We start from the raw sequence: 22,847 nt of genomic DNA on the forward strand, positions 1-22,847 counted from the left end.
TTCTGTTCTATTCTATTCTGTTCTATTCTGTTCTGTTTTGTTCTGTTCTGTTCGATTCTGTTCTGTTTTGTTCTGTTCTGTTCTATTCTATTCTGTTCTATTCTGTTCTGTTTTGTTCTATTCTGTTCTGTTCTGTTCTATTCTGTTCTGTTTTGTTCTGTTCTGTTCTATTCTATTCTGTTCTGTTCTGTTCTATTCTGTTCTATTCTGTTCTATTCTGTTCTGTTCTATTCTATTCTGTTCTGTTTTGTTCTATTCTGTTCTGTTCTATTCTATTCTGTTCTGTTTTGTTCTATTCTGTTCTGTTCTATTCTGTTCTGTTCTGTTCTGTTCTATTCTATTCTGTTCTGTTTTGTTCTGTTCTATTCTGTTCTGTTCTGTTCTATTCTGTTCTGTTCTGTTCTGTTCTATTCTGTTCTGTTCTATTCTGTTCTGTTCTATTCTGTTCTGTTCTGTTCTATTCTGTTCTATTCTATTCTGTTCTGTTCTGTTCTACTCTATTCTGTTCTATTCTGTTCTGTTTTGTTCTATTCTGTTCTGTTCTGTTCTATTCTGTTCTGTTTTGTTCTGTTCTGTTCTATTCTATTCTGTTCTGTTCTGTTCTATTCTGTTCTATTCTGTTCTGTTCTATTCTATTCTGTTCTGTTTTGTTCTATTCTGTTCTGTTCTATTCTATTCTGTTCTGTTTTGTTCTATTCTGTTCTGTTCTATTCTGTTCTGTTCTATTCTGTTCTGTTCTGTTCTATTCTATTCTGTTCTGTTTTGTTCTGTTCTATTCTGTTCTGTTCTGTTCTATTCTGTTCTGTTCTGTTCTGTTCTATTCTGTTCTGTTCTATTCTGTTCTATTCTGTTCTGTTCTGTTCTGTTCTGTTCTATTCTGTTCTGTTCTATTCTATTCTATTCTGTTCTGTTCTGTTCTATTCTATTCTGTTCTGTTCTATTCTGTTCTATTCTATTCTGTTCTGTTCTGTTCTATTCTGTTCTGTTCTGTTCTGTTCTATTCCTGTTCTGTCCTGTCCTGTTCTATTCTATTATATTCTGTCCTGTTCTGTTCTTTTCTACACTTTTACAGCATCTTGTGTAGTTCTAGAAAGACTGAGTGTCATCTTATCTTGTTTGAGTTGTCACAGTCCTACAGATTCAAGGACCTGGCCTTGAAGTTGCTGCATAAAAGCAGCGCTCCGCAGTGGTTGGGAAACCTTGAACAGATATTTCCTGGGATGTTTCAGCTCTGTTGAACCAAGCGCCTCTGTCACTGATATGGCTTGGTTTTGGTATCTGTGTGTGTTCATGTTGGTGGGCCTCACTTTGTTAGCACTGCAGTTCAAGTTCAGGATGTCTGCACACGGTTCTAGGGAGCCGCCACACCTCCCTGCACTACCACTCATTGGCAGCCTGCTGAGCCTGCAGAGTGAATTACAACCACATGTGCTTTTCAAAGAACTGCAGGTAAAATACGGACAAACATACTCGCTGATGATGGGCTCCCACAGCGTGATTGTCGTCAACCATCATGTGCACGCCAAAGAAGTCTTGCTCAAGAAGGGAAAGACGTTTGCAGGAAGACCTAGAACTGTGGGTATAACTCTCTCCTAAATGTCCTGTTCTGTTTGGTTGTTTTTTGGATTGGTTTCCATCATGTCGTGTTTGTGATGAAGGTAACTACAGATATTCTGACTAAAGATGGGAAGGACATTGCATTTGGAGACTACAGTGCTACGTGGAAGTTCCACAGGAAGATAGTCCACGCAGCCCTGTGCATGTTTGGAGAAGGCTGTGCCTCTATTGAGAAGACCAGTGAGTACAGTTCACTCCTCTAGTTTGATACCACTCTCTCATGTGAGACTGCGTATGGCAGGCAGATCAGCAGCAATAAATCACAACAGGCAGACGCACTCATTTAAACGAACACACTCGAGGACTTTTTTTACTCTTCAAAGCATTTAAGCATAAATTTAAGTTAAAGAGAAATATCTAATGCAATGATCAGTCAGCAGGTGGAAAGGACCTGTTTTTACAAAGTGATTGGTCGTTCTACTCTCATTCTACTCTCATTCTACTCTCATTCTACTCTCATTCTACTCTAGCACAATGAAAATAATAAAGAGAAACAATAACGTTTATTTATATAGAGCTCACAACAAAAGTTTGGCAACAGTAGGAAACTGTGTGTGTGTGTGTGTGTGTGTGTGTGTGTGTGTGTGTGTGTGTGTGTGTGTGTACAGAGAGATTTCAAATGCTCCAAATGCAGTAATATCTGCTGTAGTGTTTCTAAGTATGATAAATATGTAAGGTAATGAACTTTGTCTTGCCCAGTTTGTGCAGAGGCCCAGTCTCTGTGCTCCGTGCTGTCAGAGGCAGCAGACGTGGGGCTGGCCCTGGATCTTTCTCCCGAGCTGACTCGCGCCGTCACCAATGTTATCTGCTCTCTCTGCTTCAACTCGTCCTACTGCCGAGGCGACCCAGAGTTTGAGAATATGCTGCAGTACAGCCAGGGCATTGTGGACACTGTGGCCAAAGACAGCCTGGTGGACATTTTCCCCTGGCTGCAGGTAAGCAGCAAGAACTCAGAGCAGAAACAATCAGACCGCAGTGTAAATGTAGGCAATCAACAGAAAGATAAAGGCCGCCTCGTTGCGTTTCCTTAGTGGGATTACTGCCACTCTGGTGTTGCTTAGAATCTATGGTGAAAGAATGTGAAGAGTGTCTGATCCACACACATTTGCAGTGCATGTTTATAATGATGCTAGCACGATCGAGCTCTCGCAGCACATTGTGAGCGATGAGCAAGAAGGTGACAGTTGGACCGTGATGTTTATCAGGCTGTTTTTGTCTTTATCACAGATCTTTCCTAATGCAGACCTACGTCTCCTGAAACACTGTGTTTCCATGAGAGACAAACTTCTACAGAAGAAATTTGATGAACACAAGGTAACCCTTTAACCACGGGGCCATTAGTGTTTGAAATTTAAAGGTAGTGTACAGTACAAACTGCTCTCTTAGTCATGTGCCCCGTACCTTATACCACATACTTGGTTCCTTTCATTTGTACAAATGCATCGGCAACATTTGAGGCAGAAAAACCACAATGTTGTAGTAGAGCTGTGATCCTGTGCAGCTGTGAGATGGTGGACATTATCACACAGAGACATACTTGACTACAGCGGTCACATTAGGTTGCTTTGCTAAATAAATACAAAGCGTTCTGTACGCTGTATCCTGTACGCTGACATGCTGCTCCCTCACAGGTGAATTACAGCGACCACGTGCAGAGAGACCTGATAGACGCTCTGCTAAGAGCCAAGCGCAGTGCGGAGAACAACAACACATCAGAGATAAGTGCAGAGTCCGTGGGCCTGAGTGATGACCACATTCTCATGACAGTGGGAGACATCTTTGGCGCTGGCGTGGAAACCACTACCACTGTGCTCAAATGGGCCATAACGTACCTGATTCATCACCCAGAGGTAAGGCTCGATCAGCAGCAGTGTTTCCACGAGGCGCGTGGCGTGGGTTTCAAAGATGTCTGATGAAAACGACCCTTCTCCTCCTCTCTGTCTGTGGTCTAAAACATGTTTAAAACTCTGAATCTAATTAAGTTTAAGCATCTTTTTACAAACTATACCTATGCAACATCATCAACACACACAAAGTCATTAATAAAGTCAGTTGTTGTGAAGCTGCAAGAAAACCACAGCTGAATGAAGCATACAGACTCCAGGTGGCTGCAGCTGCAGATCAGGTTACTCACCTGCCCGGAGTGTGAATGTGAAAGCACACATATGAAAACATGCCAAGTCTCACAACACGTAAGTGATGTTAATCTGAACTTGTGTAGTAGCATGCCACGCCCTTTATTCCCATTAATGTCCAACTTGCAGCAGCCAATGGGAATAATATTTTTATTGATTCTAATCAAATGCAACAGAGAAAAACGTGTGAATCCTGAGTGTGTGAAGCTGTTAAAGAGCATCTCCGATGCACAGTGACTCTACTGCTTCATGTTTAGGTGCAAAGACGTATCCAGGATGAGCTGGACAGGACGGTGGGTGACAGCCGCTCTCCTAAACTCACCGACCGAGGCAGTCTGCCCTATCTGGAGGCCACCATTAGGGAGTTATTACGGATTCGCCCCGTGGCACCTCTACTCATCCCCCACGTGGCTCTCTGTGACACCAGGTACAGCGATGCTCACTGAGTTCACCCATTTAATAAAGCCATGTTGACACACAGCAGAGGTGACTGCTGACTGCGTCGATCTATTAAAATGACACACTTCTGTGAAAAGTGACCAGGCTGTTTATTAGCTTACTGCTCTGTACTGACAAGTAGGACTGATCTGGGATCTTCTGTTTCTGAATGAAGTCTTAAAAATACATTTACCTGATGCACAAACACCATTGTCAATCCCATGAGTGAACTGGGAGCTCTTGTCTCTGTAGCCTTGGAGATTTCACAGTGAGGAAGGGAACTCGAGTCATTATCAACCTGTGGGCTCTGCACCATGACGAGAAGGAGTGGAAGAACCCAGAGCGGTTTGACCCTGGTAAGAGCAAACATCTGTCCACAGTTTAATATCCAGTTATGGAAAATGATTTTATTCTCTGAGGCAAACGTCTGTTTGGTTTCTTCCCTCAGTCAAGGATGATTAATGGTGATAGAAAGGCAGACACTGTCTCTGGCTCCTATCATTGTTATGGCTTTTGGCTACTTAAGTTAATACACAATAACAGTGACATCAGGGTGCTTTGAATTGTATGTTAAAGACCCGACAAACACCCTGTTTTTGATGGTTTTTGGGTTGAAGAAGTCACCTGGATGAGTGACGAAACGTTTCTCCCACTAAAAAAACGGCCACGTCCAGATGAACAGAATCAACGTTTGGGGATTTACTTACCTGGATCATTGAGCATGCCATCCATCCATCCATTCGCTTCCGCTTATCCTTTTCAGGGTCGCGGGGGGCGCTGGAGCCTATCCCAGCTGCAGCATTGAGCATGCATCAAACGATAATTTTTGGACTTTCAAATTCTCCAAGGAATCTGAAAGTCCAAGGAGAAAGGACTCTAATAGCAGCAAGTCAGTGTCTCACCAGGAAACCCTCACCTTAGGGGATACCTGGAGTCTTGTTCCCGTTTGATTCACCGCCACTGTTTTAAGATCGAGACAAATACATGAAATCCTGAACCAACATATGTATACAGGCTGGATCTGACAGTTCTTTTAGTTTAGCTTCTGTGACCATCCCAGCTGGTGAAACCTGTTGTTGTTGCTCTGCAGGCCGGTTCTTGAATAGTGAAGGCACAGGACTGACGATCCCATCACCCAGCTACCTGCCCTTCGGTGCTGGGCTGAGAGTATGTCTAGGTGAGGCCTTGGCCAAGATGGAGCTCTTTCTCTTCCTGTCCTGGATCCTGCAGCGCTTCACTCTGACTGTCCCACCAGGCCATGATCTGCCAAGTCTGGAGGGAAAGTTCGGAGTGGTCCTGCAGCCGGCCAAATACAAGGTGAATGCCACAATCAGACCAGACTGGGCAAGACATAAGTGCCAGGCAGAATAGTCCTATGGCTGTGAATACGTACGCACCATCAAGAAGGAAAGCAAGCTTGCAGCACTGTGACATGAAATCTTATTTTTCTGAAGTGTAACACAGTCTCCTGTAACAGCTCCAAACAGTCTCTTTATTTTTCTACTGTGAGGAGAACGTATCGGCCGGTGTCGCTAACTCTGCTGACATCAGGAGGCAGGATGCTTTCTCATTTTCAAATGTACAAGGTGACGTCTGTGATGAGATCATATAACACAGGATGTCCATTCACAGGATGTACACCCAAAATTTACTGCAAAAACTAACCCACAACACAAAGATGTAACCAGGTAATCTCAAAATGTAACCACTTTATTTTGATCCTGAGAACACAAATAAAGGTTTACACGGTAGAAATGTACTGCAGTGAAAGGAACAGGATGTCCCTTGTGGAGATACAGAAATTCTTTTATTGCTGCCGTATAACCTGCATCATTATAACTGCATTAATAACATTCTTTACAGCATCATTCCACTTAATAATATTTCTCACAGTATTGATACTGCATTACAGCTGTTTATTGAAGATGTCCATTTGAGGATCCTTTTATTATAATAACTTTTATTACAGGTACAGCCAGAAGTATTTTATGCACATTGCATATCTGAGCTTATTTCGAGTTGATGTTCGGTTCATTAAAGGTTTTAAGCTTCACTGGCGTGACTGTCCAGGTGATCCATGCTGAGGGAAACTAGAACATAGAAGGATGACTGCATACATGCTTACAGTACATATAATACATATAATCTAGGAATGTGTCCGGCCTGAGGCCTTAACTCATTTGGAGTCTCACTATATTTTATTCTACTTGGTAACAGACGATCAGAGTCAATAATTAGCCTCAGAGACCCTGAGGGCTTGAAGTTTACTACCTTGTATGGAAGGTGTTATAGAAAAGAGAAGTTCTATGTCTGCTTATAGCTATTAAAGATGTACGATTAACTGTGACTAATGTCTGGAACCTATTTTAATCTGTCATTGACGCCATGGGGGGGCGTGTACCCCACTGCTTTATAAGTATCCACAACATGTATTTTGGTCAGAGGACATGTGCTGATGTTTTCTCCTGGTAAATAAACTCATCGTTTGATTGCACTTCTCTGGGGCCTCCGTGGTTTGTCTCACTGCTCTGCATTGATCGATTTCGCGACACCCCCATCAAATGTAAATTATGTTTACTCAATATAGTAAATATACTTGCATATACATATAAGTAGGAGAACTGCTTAAGGACAAGGATGTATACATAAACATATCCAGACCCAGCTCGCAGGAACCTGTGACAACAGTTTGTCTCCTGTTGCTCCGGCTTTTCTTTTAATTTGGTGTTGAGTCATAAACGAATCATCGTCCTGCATCTGCACCCTTCATCAGTGTGACTGCAATCACACCTGCAGCGTCACATCAAACGTTCCCATTTTATCCTTCTCACCTTACTACTCTACATTGTTGCTCTGTCCATTAAGGGCCATTCTGTTTTATTTAAAGAGCAAATATTGGGCCCATGTGGAAACGTATGCTCTAAAACAACCTCTTTCTATGTTTTTATGTCTCATACATGTAACTGCAAAAGCACTTCAAACCAGTTTGTCATACAAGAAAAATTTAATATGACACGAGAAACAAGTTAAAAGAATTACCCCACAAAATACTTCAATGTGGCATCACCAGGTTTTCACCCAACAAGAATCAGATGCTGCGTTTAGACTTTGGGCTTCAGGATGTATATCATACAAACCCTGGTGTCATGTTTCTTGAAGAACTGGATCATAAATGTGATGCAAATATAAAAATGTTGTTTTCTGGGAAGTTTCTTATAAAACATTTAGCATGATAAACTTAAACCCTGAGAAACAGCCAATGAAATGATGGCAAAGAGCCTCAGATCTGTTTACATCCTCTTCACATTTCAGTCAAAATGTATGAAAAACTGATCAGCATTTGTTTGGCTCATGGTTAGGCCGTGAATGCACAGCCCGAATTCATATAGCATAACAATTAGAGTGCAAACATGTAGCTCGGAGGCTAAGAGAACACCAAACGTTCTGGGCTCAGAATGAGGTGGAAGAAGGTTCTTTCTAAAGCCTCGTTAGACTTACAGCTAACATCACTGGACCTACATTACTGTCTTTGAAATGCCAAAACTCTAACAGCAATGTTTTGTTCATTTAAAAAACCACATCACAGATCAAACGTTATGTAGTGAAGAAATGAGAACAGATAATATAGGATACGTAAAAACAGGAAAACAAACAACAGTCAGAAACTCGGGGAATCCTGTGTGAGCTGTGTGAAAGAACCTGATGTGCAAGTAACAAGTACAAGTACAGTAACGCGTTACTGTAATCTGATTACTTTTTTCAAGTAATGAGTAAAGTAAGGGATTACTATTGCAAAAACGGTAATTAGATTACCGTTACTTTCCCGTAGGAACGCTGCGTTACTGCGTTACTAAAACCGTGATTTCTTTGTGAGAATGTCTCACGACAGTGACGTAAGCGAGTGCGACGTTCTGACAACAGCTGTGTGCAGATCAACAATGGATCACATATGGAGTGTGGGAGAGAGTATGAGTGTGCAGCGTTTAAAGCGTGGAAGTACTGACCTTACTTTGAGTTTGATTCCATAAAAAGTGACAAAAACATTAGTGTCCGCTGTGCGTGGGAAGAAAACTTCTTTTTACAGCGAAAAAACCCCTAAACTTCCAAACAAGCACCGAGTAGCTACGACGTAATGGGAAACTCACAGAGAAACTCACGGATTCTTCCACTGACCGCGGCACACCTGCACCAGGGTAACCCTCCGCCTACCCTACTCCTGCTTTACAGGTGAAAATAGAGCAACAGGACCGCTGAGTCTTTGACTTTATTTATTTTCTGCTGTGTTTTACTTGCATCTATTTGAAAGAGTGAGTGTAAACACAAAATATTTTATTTTATGTGCTGGAATGTGCAGAAAATAGGTTTAAATGTTAAACTAATTTCTTCCAGTCAGAGAATGTTGCAGATAATTAAATTTTTGCTTGATGCATAAAGTTAAAAGATTAAAAATAATAAAACAAGTTTTAAAAAGAGACTTTTCCATCTGATTACATTTTGTATGATGGATTATGCAGAAAAAGTAGAATTGGGCTGAAAGATCTATCACTTTATCACCTCTTCAGGTTGTAAATCGTGTTTTTAAAAAGTAACTAAGTAACTAAGCAATTAATTACTTTTGAAAATAAGTAATCAGTAAAGTAACTGGATTACTTTCTGGGGGAAGTAATCAGTAATTAGTTACTGATTACTTTTTTCAAGTAACTTGACCAACACTGGCTGTGTGTCATTTGTGGGCGGCTCTTGTACAGCTCTGTATGTTAATGTGTCTTTTGGGCGTGTCTTGTAGGCGGGGCTTCTGTGTGCCTTGTGGGCGGGTGTTCTACAGCTGTATGTGTTTGGTCATCACAGATGTCTTATTCCCCAAAGTACCCAGACTGTTGCTTATCGTTTTATGTGTTGGGTTTCATCACACGCTCTTCTAAGATTTTCTGACACCAGCAGCACAGACACTTCTTGTCCTAATGTAGCTAACACCAGCTCCGCCCTACACGGCTAGGACACCTCAGAGCATCTGTTGGTTGCCCAATAGAAAGCCTCCATTTTGATGTAAAATAGGTCTAAATATTCCCAACTGATCATTCAGGTTACTCTTCAGTACTAACAGATCCTGTTCTGCCTTCACACAGGTTGTTAAAGTGGGCAGAAAGAGGACAGCTCTCAATGGAGCAATTTCAAAGATTGTTGCTGGGCACCTCAAAATCAAAAGATGACAACTATAACAGGAAGTAAAGTGTGATGTTTGTTCAAGGACAAACGGGTAATTCCAACCATTCAGTGCCATTTGAGTCCTCATGACAGAACCGAGTATATTTTGTATAAAAGTGGGCCTTTGCTCATGTCTAAAAGCTCGTCCTACACTATTCCCCCCCCACAACGTAATCATATGTATCCAAGCTTAGTTACTTTTACAATAATCACTGATTTTTTAGTACAAGTAAAGTTAATAAGCCATGTTCCCAACCATCTTTGTTCAAACCCTTTTGCAAGAAATGTCTCTTCATGACTTTAATCATTTTATTAAAAAATTGATCATTTTAAATAAAATTTCTAAAATGAATATGAAACTTTTCCAACCTTTAGGGGAAATATAACTTTATTGAACATTAAGGATGACTGGGGCATAAAGTCTCTAATGAATGTAAATAAAACCGTCGATCAGGTGACTCTGAGGCTTCGTTGTGCTCTTCTGTTTTCTGTCTTGTAGTTTAACGTCTGTACGCGTCGTTCTGGTGGAGGTCTCTCTTCTTGTTAGCAGGACGTTCTTCCCTCTCACAGCATTAATTTATCAACAGTCTTATGTAATTAAGGGTTGCAGTATTCATCTTACAATGTAAATCACACTGGAAAAACTACGGTTAAGAAGTGAATTTTATTCAAATCAAACAGTGTGTGCCACATTCAGCCATGTCCAAACCTGACATGACAAATGCATTAAAATCTCAAACTAAAATAAACTGAGACAATGAGTTGATACTGTTACGAAAATATAAACGAATCCTGATGCAGATGTTCCTCTGGATCCAGGTGCTGTTACAATAAGAAAATAATGTTAACAAGGTAAATATTTGTGTAACTCTAAATCCTAAATGATGGAGAGGAGACAGATGTGGACAATCCTGGTGACAGCATCTACACACACTGTCCACATAGCCTTTTATCATCTGTTACCATCACAGCAAAGACACTCGGTGGTCCGACACAGGTGATGCACAAACCTGCTTCATTGTCTAAACACACGTATTACACTTTAATCTCCAAGTTCAAACAATAATGTCAGATTTGGACTATAACACCCGTCTCTCTCCAACAGTTTGTATCTGATATGGTTTCACGTACAGAGGGGTGACATTTATATTTACAAAGAGCATAAAGTCTGTCCTGTAACAGGATCAGTGATCCCGACAGTAGACTGAAGGACGCTGTGCTTCCAAAGATCTTCTCATATTTGCTGTTCTGCAGAAATCTGATCTAACATGTTGGAACAAAACATCCCAAACTGTGTGTTTCATCACTGTTAATGGTGATCCTGTGATCCTGGAAAAGACCGAGCCATCAAGTTACAAATGTTTTATTACAGGTTAAAGGTCATCACTCAGGACAGCTGTGTGTGGATAAACTGTTGACAAACAGGCAAAAATAATGGAGTTTTTCCCATTAAGTCTTATCTCAGTGTGTTACTGAATGTATATTAAACCAGGCTCCCTGAACACTCCCAACATTAAAACACTGGGTGCAGGTACTTTGGGATGTACCGCTCACCCAGGGAGTCCCACCTGGCTTCACAGCAGGACAACAACGACAATATTCCAGCAAACAGTTCCCAACCCGATCATCTGAAAGCAGGGTCGTGTTGCAAGGAAGCAGCTGGACCTGCACAGGATTCAGCAGACGGCTGGAAAGTCCGATTTAACGCTCCGTTTCTCTGTAGATAATTTGAATAAACTGGGGTTGCTCTTTAAGTGAGACCACAAAATGTAATGTTACAGGTTCCCAAAACTTCTAACAAAGCACTCTTATCACAATCACAAGGAAAACCAGAAAGAACAGGAAACAAACGACTGATTGGAGTGTGAATGACCACGTGACCTTCTGTGGACCCTCTGATCTTCTCTACGTTCACCTGTGGGTCAAACAGGACTTCAGCATGAATATATGCTGGTTTCACTGCAGCGCTGCATGTCTGCAGAGGGACTGCCATCTATTGGTTAAACTAGGTCATTACAATATTGTTATTTGTGTTAATGGCAGCTCAACTTCGTGAACTCACCTCATCACCCAGCGAGGCTGCAGACACATGCCTGAGCCACGTCAGTGGTTTCAAACAGTTTCCAAAAGTAAATCATTTTGTCCTCGTCAGTCTCAGCAGATCATCATGAAAACATTTCTCATGGTAAGAGTTGAAACACAGACAGCAGTAAAGTGGAGGGTCCACTTTCATCCAGACAGTCAGACGAGCGCAAATATTCCCAGGATTAAACAAAAGGAGCCATCGAAGGTGAGCATGTGTGATCAGAATGTTAAACTGTGATGGTCTCTGCAGCTCGCTCCTGTTATCTGCAGTGAAGCCTTCACTGAAATGGATGAGCTACAAATATAGCTGGATAATAATTCTCACAAGGCGCACATGTCAGGCACACACACATTATGAAATCATACAAACGTATGGCGTCTCCCATTGTGCATTATGTTTTTGAACATTTCATAAAGTAAAGTAAATCCGTCGGGTATCTTTGTTGGACAGACATCAATTCTGACGCCTAAAGAACCAAACGGGACAAAAAACCACTTTTATCATGTCTCCCTGTGTTGATCTTCATTGTGCAGCACCTTTGTCAACATTCATTGTTTTAAATGTGCCATAAAAATACATTTGACTTTGACTATGACGGCAGAGCTCACAGCAGAATACGTGTGTAATATTTAACAGATGTCTGACCTGTTCCAGCGACTCATCAGAACTTTGATTTTTGCTGCTGTTACAGGGACAAAGTGCCTGAAACCCTGGAGAGAAACACTAAAAAACATCTGTTTGTGCATCCGTGCAGCTTCTTCTGCTAATTCAATTCACACTTGTTGCCAGATAGTGTGAGAAATGAAGAAGATTCATCAAACTGCAAAGAATTTTGGGAGGCCACCAGAGATGCAGATACATCGGTATTTAAAGGAAAAAGCTGAACACCACGTAATAAACAGGCTCCAGAAAACCTTCCCAGCTGTGTGTTGGTGCAACCAAACAAAATTTGAAATCACAGCCAGTGTAGCCTGTGGTGCACCGTGCGTGCAAGACTTATAAAAGCACCATTCATCTTTTTCAGGTTAATTCAGCTAGACACCAACCCACAGTCCAACACAGCTCTGTAGCTGTCAGTTAGTTCTGCACAGCCAGGCTTCCTGGTTAAAAGCCAGGATAGAGAGCGGCGGTGGATAACTCGGGCTTTCAGTTTCACGTGGCAACAGGAAACACCTGCACACGCGTGCGCTCCAGTCAGAAACACCGTCAGAGGAACATGCAATAGAGGAAAGTACAAAGAAGGCAATGTTGTAGAAACCTCGTGAATCATTACTTTTATTTCGTGCTCCCAGCAGGAACATGTTTATTCTGGAGACACTCCACCACGTTCAAACGCAGATACATCTTAAAATCTCGACATTCATGTCTGACATCGTCCAGCTGAGTCTGTGGACATTACATCACGTGTGGGCTGATCACAGTTCATTTTACTCGCCGACGACTGTTGTGTTCAGGTTGCTATGGTGACCTAATGGCAGCCACGTTCAAAACAATGAAAACAGTTCATTAAACCTCAGCATCGGCTGCTCACTGACGCTCCTCTGCTCGCAGGTCAGACCTGCTCAAAGATTTCATCAGCTGTCAAACGAAACCTGACAAAAGTGCAGGAAACAACAGGAAGGTTGTGCTGCGGCCGTGTTACATGCAGAGGAAACACAGACGTGTCCAAAGCTGCAGAAACACGTTGGCTGCATCAGGTTCAACAGAGCGTCAAACTCGCACCTTATAGAGCACCTTTCTAAACTCGCCTCGTTCACACCATCAAGCACTTTCTTCTGTGTAAGTGCTTTCTGTCTGACACGGACGGATGCATCGGGGAGCAACGGGGGCCAGGCCCTTGCCCGAGGGTATTTGGCATGCAGACTGGAGCAGACGGGGATCGAACCACCAACCTTCCAGTTAGTAGGTGACCTGCTCTGCCAGGAGGGACACGGGGTGGCTGTGCTGAGCAGATAACCAGCAGATCAGCACTCAGTGGCTTCCCAGCAGCTTACCACAGAATTACGTCCAAGCAAAGGTTTGTTAGCTGAACTCTGCTGGGTTCACTGGCTCTCTGAGATCTAACCTCGAGCAGCAGCCAGTCAGAAGCCTGACCTTTCTGAGGGTTTGACATCAGCAGTATGTGTCGTCTTCAGGAAGGTAGTGATCCTTATTGCAGCTGTGAAGTGAAGCTGACGATGGGCGGAGCACAAAGATGCAGACTGGAATTTATTTAAAAAACAAACATGTTTCAGGATGTGTATGGAGCTGTGGTCTGTGGTGGAGCTCCTGTACACACTCCATGAACCAGGCTAGCTCAGCTGTGTCTGCTGGGTGGATGATAGCCTCGACCTCCCAGAAGGATCAACAGAAGTACAGAGGGGGCAGTGGTGTGAGCTCGGTCAGTTTTCAGTCAGTGATAGTGCCAAAGCTGCTTGCAGCGCTGCCTCTTCATCGATGCTGTAGTCCTGACCAAATACAGAAAGCACTGATTACTGTACGAATGTATCTGCCAGTCTAACGAGCTTTTGTTTAGACGCTCTGTGATTCAGATCGTTGAACTGTCAGGATTTACAGCCTTACAGTCTGAATTTCTCCAAAGACACTTTTCTTCATTTTGTTTTCTTATAAATGATCATGTTTTACTTTTCTTTCAGTCAGAGTTTCTGTCCAGCTGCACACACTCTGCAGCAGCAGCTTCACTTCAGTTTGATCACAAGGTGCCAATTTACTTTATTAATACAGCCCCGAATCAACGCAGCAGTTGCCTCAGGGCGCTTTAGGTGCCATCCACCGATTGGTCAAAAAGTACGGGGCCATGTACACATACGTACACGTACTTTGGCAGCCCCACCCTATAACTTGGTTTGTCACTTCATGACTGCATACTGTGGTTAAAAGCACATGTTTCTGATAAAGTCGTTATACAGTCGTCATAAAGTCGTCATAAAGTCGTCATACAGTCGTTATACAGTCGTTATACAGTCGTTATACAGTCGTTATAAAGTCGTTATATAGTTGAGGATAACGTAGTGAAACTGTGAATTATCATGTTTCCAAACTGCTCGCAAACACACATCAGAATTTCTGTCCTTGTGTGTTTGCACAAAGAATCTTTTCTTTTAAAAAATCATTTCTAAAGAACAATGGTTCCTCTGGACTTACAACAAACGTGTCATATGAGAACTTGTGTCTGTGGAGAAGATGCTGAAGAAAGTTGGAGCTCTTGTAGCTGGGGTCTCCCCACGGCATGGCTGAGCACACTGGACACACCTGGAGGGACGAGCACACAGCCATTAAAGGACACACACATCACAGGTGCAGCAGGCAGGAAGCTGTGGATATAAAACAACTAGATGAGTGTGTGTGGGCTTTCTCATAGAAACCTGTGCAAACTGGCATCTCTATATAAGGCTTCTCTGGTCTGACCGAGCTTCCAGCTTTTCTTTGGACTACAGGCCGTGTTTACTGCATCTACTGCACAAACACAGTTAGTTTAGCGCCTCTGCAAACACAGAGAAACCTGCTTGGTGAGAAGCAGCAGTTCTAACTACTGCACCATCACGCTGCCTGCACAGGGCTGAGGTGAGGAGGGAATCCAGCCGAACAAAGGAGATGAGCCACACGACACGTGTTAACAGGAAATTAGTGAGTGTGGTAGTCTGGAAATCTGTGTTCTGTACTGCTTACACCTTACAGCCATTAACACCTCAGTAACTTCAGGAGGAATTCAGTGGGAGCAGGAACAGAACTGTAACTCCGAGGCAAAATGGAAAAGACTTTTCCAAGATTTCCTAAAGATTCCCGGAGACGTTTGTGCGGCTGTTTCACGGACAGATTAAAGGCAACTCTGTTCCTGACACCCAGAAATAATCTAGATGGTGCTGATGTTATCCTGATACAAACACAGTTTGACAGTCTGGTGCAGTCGTCACTATCTCACCACTTTGTTTGGGTCATTACGATGGTTTTCCATACAGTGCTTCACCAGTTCCTGCTGGTCCAGGTTTCTGGCCCCACAGAACGGACACACAAATGTTGACCGGTTTGGAATATTGCTGCATATAAAAGGACACACACACACACAAATTATCACAAGGCTGGGCCGACGTGTGTGCATTTGTGTCACAGTGAAGCTGAACATGTACAGATGTATCCAGTCTCACAGGCAGCTACGCTGTTGGAAAATGTGTCCAACAAATTTGAACTTGTATTTGGAAAAAGTCACAAACGTGACATTTACACAAATACACTGAGAGCTGCAAACTCACTCACACTACAGGTCTGTGATCACAGCCTCTCAAATCAGGAAGGCTCAGCTGTGGGTCACACATGTGCACTTTGGCAACACTTCACTGTGTGACCAAACTGCACTTGTGCTGCAGACAGCAGCACTGCTAAATAAAATAGAGGCACTTTGAACTCTAACAGCAGAGCAGTGTGTCCCACTCTGAGACACACCTTCATGGCCACTGAATCACTATCACGTTCCACAGCATTGAGTTAACACAGGAAGTTTGTGTCAACTTCAGTTGTGTTATTGGCTGTAAATAAAACAGACGTGACACAAAGGTTCAGGTGCATGTTTTACATTTCCAAACAAAAACATGAATGAATTGAACACACACAGTGGGCTCGAGAAGGAAAGTACTGATTAATCTTTTAGCGACAGCAGCAGTGTCTCTGATACTATCGACATTTGGATCGAGCCGCACACCTCTGGAGGCTGTTACACACCGAATGTGTTGCAATAAAAACATGAAACCATAAACGTTTCCAGATCCAGACTTGCTGTGTGATGTAGTGCAGTGTAAAGCTGCACTGTGAAGAGAATGAAGTGGACATGAAACGATGATAACGCTGATACAGGACTGAACTGAGAGTCCTTCCAGCTGACACGCGCAGGCAGCAGCAGGGAGGACGTCTCGGCCGAGCAGTGGAAGCTGAATCGTGGCCACGATTCAGGATGTTAGTGGGGCACTGAGAGCTGACTGACCCAGAGCAGCAGCTAGCTGAGTGTCTCAGATAACACAGCATTAGTGCACACTGCTATTTACACTACCAGTGTGCAGTATGACTGTGCTTGCTGCCAAATGCAGGGTCTGATTGGTCACACTGGTTTCTTTGGATCTAAAAAATCCAAAATATCGAGCTTGGTTCTAAGAAGTGCCTCAAATCCATCCAGTGAAATGATGGTGTGAACGGCTGCATTCAGGTGAGGTGATTAAAGTATCATGTATCAGCTGTGCTGCATGAACATGGTTGCAGTGTGGGTACCTTGGTATAGGCTGGGAGGTGGGCACCACAGGAACAAACTTGGGACAGTTGGCCATCTGCTCCTGCACCTTGGAACAGGAAGCAATGTGGGACCTCATCTTTACTAGAGCCACCTGAAAGCACGCACACACCTGAGGTTATGACTGTACATGTATGTAAAGAGTCACAGTGACACTGCATGGAGGGGGGGCGTTTAGTCTGCTCTTCACTTCTATTCATCTTACTCTGATTCTCAGACTGTCGTCCATTTTTATAGTGACTTTCATTTCACCCATTATCACTTTTGACACGTTTATTTCCTTTTTCAGTTTCACAGTTGAATTTGCACAAATGGCCAAAGACTATAAATAAAAAAGAAAAGATTTACATTCACAGTGTGAATTGTGCAACAAATAATATTTTTATAACACTGTGGGGGTCTGTTATCTGCTAGAGCAGTCATTATCTACCTTCTTGTTACAACCCCTACAGGGTGCTTTATATGAAGCCAGCTGCTTCTCCACACTGGAGGACCGCTCCACCTTCTTGGGGTCGAAGGGCACGCGACAGAGGGGGCAGAGAGGTGAGGTCACCTGGAGACAGGGCTGCAGACACTCCCCACAAAACCTGGAAAAGCAAACAGCAAAGGTAACATCTTTACTCAGGCCAGCAGAGCGCTGCTGGCTCCTCCACTGTCACTCTCGTTTAAATCCATCTTCAAAGGATTTCTTTCACAATTAGGCTGTTTTTAAGTTTCCTGGGTAATTACATAAAAGTCACATGTCTCTTATTCATCAATGCTTTGCAGTCTGACTAAAACAGAAAAAACATACAGAAGTTCCACTTGCAGTTCATTCAAAGCTGTTGTCAAATATTTAGCTGAGCTCAGGTGGCAGTAAAACTCAGAGGAACCCAAAGGAAACCATCCAAATTTGTGGCTCAAGCACTTAATGATCAGATGGGTGTTGCTATTCTTCTTTCTGTTTATTCATTTTCCTTCTTCCTTCCTGTACTTGACCAAGGACTGAACAAGTTAAACAAACCTGCACAGACAGCATGCTAACAGTCAACAAGAGCCCAGCTGAGTGAGTGCAGACCCCAGCACACAGAACTTCAACACATATCTATCAATTTAAATATACTTAAAAAAATCAAGACGTAGTCCTGTGTTTATGAGCTCATGAACAATAGTTTACATAAAAGACGGCTGCTATAAACATCTGATTTAAAGATACAAGCTCTTAAATAATCAGGCCCCATCTTATCTTAATGACCTTGTAGTACCATATCACCCTATTAGAGCACTTCGCTCTCGCTCTGCAGGCCTACTTGTTGTTCCTAGAGTATTTAAAAGTAGAATGGGAGGCAGAGCCTTCAGTTTTCAGGCCCCTCTTCTGTGGAACCAGCTTCCAGTTTGGATTCAGGAGACAGACACTATCTCTACTTTCAAGATTAGGCTTCAAACTTTCCTTTTTGCTAAAGCATATAGTTAGGGCTGGACCAGGTGACCCTGAATCCTCCCTTAGTTATGCTGCAATAGACGTAGGCTGCCGGGGATTCCCATGATGCATTGGGTGTTTCTTCTTCACTCACTATGTGTTAATAGACCTCTCTGCATTGAATCATATCTGTTATTAATCTCTGTCTCTCTTCCACAGCATGTCTTTATCCTGTCTTCCTTCTCTCACCCCAACCAATCACAGCAGATGGCCCCGCCCCTCCCTGAGCCTGGTTCTGCCGGAGGTTTCTTCCTGTTAAAAGGGAGTTTTTCCTTCCCACTGTCGCCAAAGTGCTGCTCATAAGGGGTCATATGATTGTTGGGTTTTTCTCTGTATCTATGAAGCGCCTTTAGGCAACTTTTGTTGTGATTTGCTGTATAAATAAAACTCAAATGAACTGAATTGAACGAACATGATGCTGCACATTAAACAGTATACACAGTATTTAAAACGAGCTCAGTCTTAAACATATGAAGCACTAACATTAATTGATTGAACATGGGGACACATTTTTCTGCAGGATAATTATTTTTATTCTTCACAATAGAGTTTTTTGTGTACTGAGGTGATTCATAAATGGAAAGGTCTGTAAAATTCCTCCACTGCTTGTTATTTTCAGCTAATAATAAATGCTTGGTGAATGCTGTCACTGCATTCAGCTAGAACATCACGTCAGTAGTAACGGCACCCGGGTATTAACATTAAATCAGTGTGCAACTAAACAGTGTCGGAGTTTGTGGTTTTCTCTGGTCTTTCCCAGTCAGAGCAGCAGGGACACGTTCAGCTCTCACTTCTAAAAATCTGTCCAACTTTATTAAAACCTCCAAAATGTGACAATCCAGAGTTGGGACCAGGAAGCAGAGCAGTCTGCTATCTTCTTTGTGTTGGACTACAGCGAGTAGATGCAGACTCACCCGGCCTACAAACGCTCCACAGCATACAATCTGTGTTCGATTCAATTTAATGGATATTTAATATATTTTATTTAATGGAGGTATATAAACCAAACTACAGATATTTCACAGCCAGGACATCACAGAGTGTTAATGAGTCGACTATAATCGAAGACTAATATGCTGCACAGTGTATAACATGAGAGGAGCATCGCTGAGTCACTGCAGCAGGACAGCAGCAGTGAACCAGTCCTGATGTAAACAGGACTATATGATATTTATGCTGACACAACATAAATAAAATGAGCCTTGATTCTGTGTTTCTGTGTCACTGCTGAAACGATTTCTGTCTCAGCACACTAAAGAGCTGACATCTCTTTACCAGCCTCTTCAAGGCTGGAAGAAACAGATTGCAAACCACCTTTACTGAGGTCAAGTGTGTCTCTAACACAGTTTATTCAAAAATAGAAACAGAGATGATGACAACCAGATGCCGAAGATCTAAAATTATTATTCAAAGCTGCAGAGAGTGATGCACATGATGGGACATCGTGCTGAAAGTTCAGCTTAGAAGGAGCGAAGAAAAGAAATCAACTTAATCAAAGAACTGAGAGCCAGCAAATGTGACAGGAAGGAAAAGGATTCAGAGCACTGGGTTTATCCAGAAAACTCCCACAAACACGAGTGTCAACAGAGCATCAGCACGAAATGAGCTGAAGGAGTACTAGGACCAAGTCAAGAGAAGAAATATTGTTGACCATTCTGAGATTAAAGTCAGAAATGTGACCTAAAAGCTGAGTTTTTAAAAGCAGACGATCGTTGTTGTTCAGTGAGTCCTGTAATCTCCCCGTGTGGAACCAACACTCGTCGGTACACTTCAACCTTTGGAGACCGTTACTCTGAAATCTGGATTAGTGAAATATTTATCCATTCTTGTCTTAAACTGACAGGATGTTGCCATCATTTTAAAAATAGAAACGACTGGCATTTAGGTCCTGCATGTTAAACCCTTTTGTACGTGTGTGGAGGGGAACGTGAGAGAACAACACTGCACACTCCATCTGCTTTCAGCTGCTCTCTGCAGCAAGTAGCTGAACTGGTTTGAACCCAGTTCCTGGCACAACCCGAGGATGAGGCCAAGATTGAACTCTAGGTCTTCTGCTTGTTTGGCTCACCAGTGGGCCTACTGGTGTCACGCACAGTTATAGTTTAATATGACAGTCTTGTAGTGCTGACAATGGATAAGTTACCGTTTATAAACATTTTACTGTCATCTGAAAGTGTGCGCGTGCATGCACATATAAACTCCGTGCACGCACGCGCACGGATCGTCGTGTTCGGGCTCGGTGCCGTCAGAGGATGCTGATGGACACATAAACTTACTCAGGTCAGCTGCTGTAAAGACACACATGTGTTCTTCGATAGAAGACCACAGCTGGACATGAAAGTGACCGTTCACGGTCATTTACGTCCACGCACGACAGCAGAAAGCAGAAGAACAAGCGGCTACTTTACGTGTGAGCACAGCTGGCGATGCTGACGGGTTTGTGGTAGACCTCCAGGCAGATGGGGCAGGAGAACTGGCTCTCGATGCTCTCCGCCGGGGCTGCCAGCGAGCCCGGGCCGCCGTTGGGCTGCTGCTGCTGGCGGAGCTGGGAGCTCGCCGACACAAAGCTCCTAAACATCGCCATCATGGAGCCGCAGACGACCTGAAATCGTCGACAACTGCTCGGTGCCCGAAAGAGGAAGCGGTCCAAGCACTCAGACAGCTGGTAGCTAGTGCTTCATGTCGGGAGTTTGAACTAACGTTCTGCAAACATGATGGCTTTGGCTCGACATAAAATCCTCCACTGAGCACAGCATCACCTTTCCGCGGCTGAGAAAGACACGCCGAACAAGTAAACAGTGGGAGTGTTGTTGGCGAGTGTGCGCACGATGCCGCGAGGATGAGCTGAACAAACAAAGTGAGCTGCGCAAGCAACGCGCAATCAACGCACAAGCAACGCGCAAGCAACGCGCAGCGCCACAGAGCCGCTCGCTGTCAGCTGCCAGCGGACGCGCGCGAGGCAGCCACAACAAACAGCCTGTGCGCGCGATGCTTTCTGGAAGCTGGAGTTCTTCTTCTTTGGTGTTTATTGGCGGCTGCTCGGTGCATTACCTCCAACAACTGGTCTGGCATGTGGATCGAGCCTATCATACAAATGCGTTTGTCTAAGATGAAGAGATATTCCCTGATAATTTCCCGAGTTATTTCTAAATCAGTTAAATCTAGTTTCAGTTCGATTCTGTTTGGGTTTTGAATCCGTTGTCTTCCTTCTTCCCGACAGTGTCATATAACGAGCTGCTTTGCCTCATCGCCACAGTGCTCACGCTTTCCAATGTTTGCCTGAAATGAAGAGTGTGCGCTTCGGCCCAGTGCGCCCAAATCTGAGACATGAAGTCATCCTCTCCTCCTCCCCCGTCTCCTCGTTTCTCCAGCTGTTTGATTTCGATGAATATATCTGGTCTACTTTCTGAATTGTAAACGTACTAATGATGAACTGGAATCTGAACAAATGACTGGTCTTAATGGTGTGGTGTCTTCAACCCAGTGGCTGATAAGGTTACAAGCATTTCTCCTGTGTGTAGCGAGTCCATCATTTATCAGTTTCCCAACTTTGATATTAAACTCAGGTCAAAGTAAAAGCTACTCTATACTCTTTACAGTTATACACAAATATATTTCTGTACTGTACGTGGGTTTAAAGTAAACTCCTCATCCTCATTTCTCTTTTCCACCAAAGTGAAATCTACTGTAGCATCTGGAGGTATCCACAGCTGTATTACTGCTAAAGGTTCTATTTAACTTGAGCTTGATTGCTTTTGGTTTCACAGTCCAACCAAAACTCCTCATGTTTTCTTAGACCCAGCAGGGTTTAACCATTCCCCGAGTTGGATGCGCCTCCATCACCATCTAAGCTTTCCCGGTAATTTAATGTCAGTTGCTCTTTTCTAATATTAAGTACTATAGACATGCATACTATATACTTCTCAGAATAATTATTTCCTATCCTTACTTGTGTTTGCCTTCCAGAGAGAAAATCCTTGTCTACATTCACCCTGCGATGCCATCTTCCTCATTTGGATGAATAAACCTTGTCTCCACATCGTACCCTGTGCTTTTTCAATTTCAAAAGTGTCTGTGTCATCTTTGCCTGGCGTGCAGATCTTTACCATTACTGCTTCTTTCCGTTTCCCAGATTTTATTGTAAATAATATTCTTTAGTCACAAAGTTGACTTCTCGTTAGATAACAAACCTGATCTTCGTGGTGACTCTGATTTGAGAGGTCCATTTATTGAATCATTTACATCTGCGTGTTCTAATAACTCTCTATTCTCTGACGTTTCTCTTCCTGTTTTCCCTTCTACAGTAATATTATCTGAACTACGTATTTTAACAGATGTTTAGCCACCAGCTATGCTTTTCTGTCAAGCTCCAAGTGAGCGGCTCGTGTTTCCCCAGTTCCGCACCTGGCCGGGGTCCTGGCCACTCCCACTCACCTGTTCCTCATTCCGTGGCAATCAGTGTGGCCTACCTTAAAAGCTTATGAATCCGATTTAAACCATCTCTGGAGTCTTTCATTTAAAAAAACCCAAACCCCTAAAAGAATTGTGTTGTTGCCATTTATTTATAAAGGTAGTAATGTTATGTTACCAGGGGAACAACAGCCTGTGCAAGAAAGGTTACATTAAACTAAC

The 22,847-nt window shown here is 43.0% G+C and overlaps 2 protein-coding genes and 1 long non-coding RNA gene across 5 annotated transcripts; 2 read left to right on the plus strand and 1 right to left on the minus strand.

Moving 5' to 3' along the window:
- Positions 1 to 1,260: 1,260 nt before the first annotated feature.
- Positions 1,261 to 6,628, plus strand: cyp17a1 (cytochrome P450, family 17, subfamily A, polypeptide 1; the record flags this gene model as incomplete). The annotated part of the gene is made up of 8 exons (XM_080869558.1): positions 1,261 to 1,575; positions 1,659 to 1,797; positions 2,317 to 2,552; positions 2,845 to 2,931; positions 3,249 to 3,467; positions 4,010 to 4,179; positions 4,443 to 4,546; positions 5,281 to 6,628. The coding sequence occupies 8 exons, from the start codon at positions 1,261 to 1,263 to the stop codon at positions 5,559 to 5,561; spliced, it is 1,551 nt and encodes a 516-aa protein (XP_080725684.1). The 3' UTR covers positions 5,562 to 6,628.
- A 3,148-nt stretch (positions 6,629 to 9,776) lies between these two features.
- Positions 9,777 to 21,994, minus strand: rnf166 (ring finger protein 166). 3 transcript variants are annotated; one of them, XM_080869805.1, is made up of 6 exons: positions 20,624 to 21,994; positions 17,187 to 17,343; positions 16,738 to 16,850; positions 15,404 to 15,518; positions 14,626 to 14,733; positions 9,777 to 13,928 (listed from the first exon to the last, which is right to left on the minus strand). In XM_080869805.1, the coding sequence occupies exons 1-6, from the start codon at positions 20,800 to 20,802 to the stop codon at positions 13,863 to 13,865; spliced, it is 738 nt and encodes a 245-aa protein (XP_080725931.1). In that variant the 5' UTR covers positions 20,803 to 21,994; the 3' UTR covers positions 9,777 to 13,862. The 3 variants fall into 3 exon arrangements, with proteins under 3 accessions (XP_080725931.1, XP_080725933.1, XP_080725932.1); XM_080869807.1 differs by lacking the exon at positions 20,624 to 21,994 and adding an exon at positions 20,492 to 20,614; XM_080869806.1 differs by lacking the exon at positions 15,404 to 15,518 and having other exon boundaries at positions 20,624 to 21,992.
- LOC308388852 lies at positions 20,936 to 22,603 on the plus strand. Its single transcript, XR_013970181.1, has 3 exons — positions 20,936 to 21,072; positions 22,012 to 22,074; positions 22,182 to 22,603. It is a non-coding gene; the product is annotated as an uncharacterized lncRNA (long non-coding RNA).
- Positions 22,604 to 22,847: the final 244 nt, after the last annotated feature.

This window comes from Rhamphochromis sp. 'chilingali' (assembly GCF_963969265.1).
Source record: "Rhamphochromis sp. 'chilingali' genome assembly, chromosome: 20".
NCBI classification, from domain to species: Eukaryota; Metazoa; Chordata; class Actinopteri; order Cichliformes; family Cichlidae; genus Rhamphochromis; species Rhamphochromis sp. 'chilingali'.

What these genes read in the sequence shown, in the direction of transcription:
- rnf166 (XM_080869805.1), bottom strand. Translation starts at nt 20,802, where the DNA reads ATGATGGCGATGTTTAGGAGCTTTGTGTCGGCGAGCTCCCAGCTCCGC. An exon ending in ATCGCCAGCTGTGCTCACAC is followed by an intron (nt 17,344 to 20,623) that starts GTAAAGTAGCCG and finishes TTGCTTTTCCAG; the next exon opens with GTTTTGTGGGGAGTGTCTGC. An exon ending in GTAGGGGTTGTAACAAGAAG is followed by an intron (nt 16,851 to 17,186) that starts GTAGATAATGAC and finishes GCGTGCTTTCAG; the next exon opens with GTGGCTCTAGTAAAGATGAG.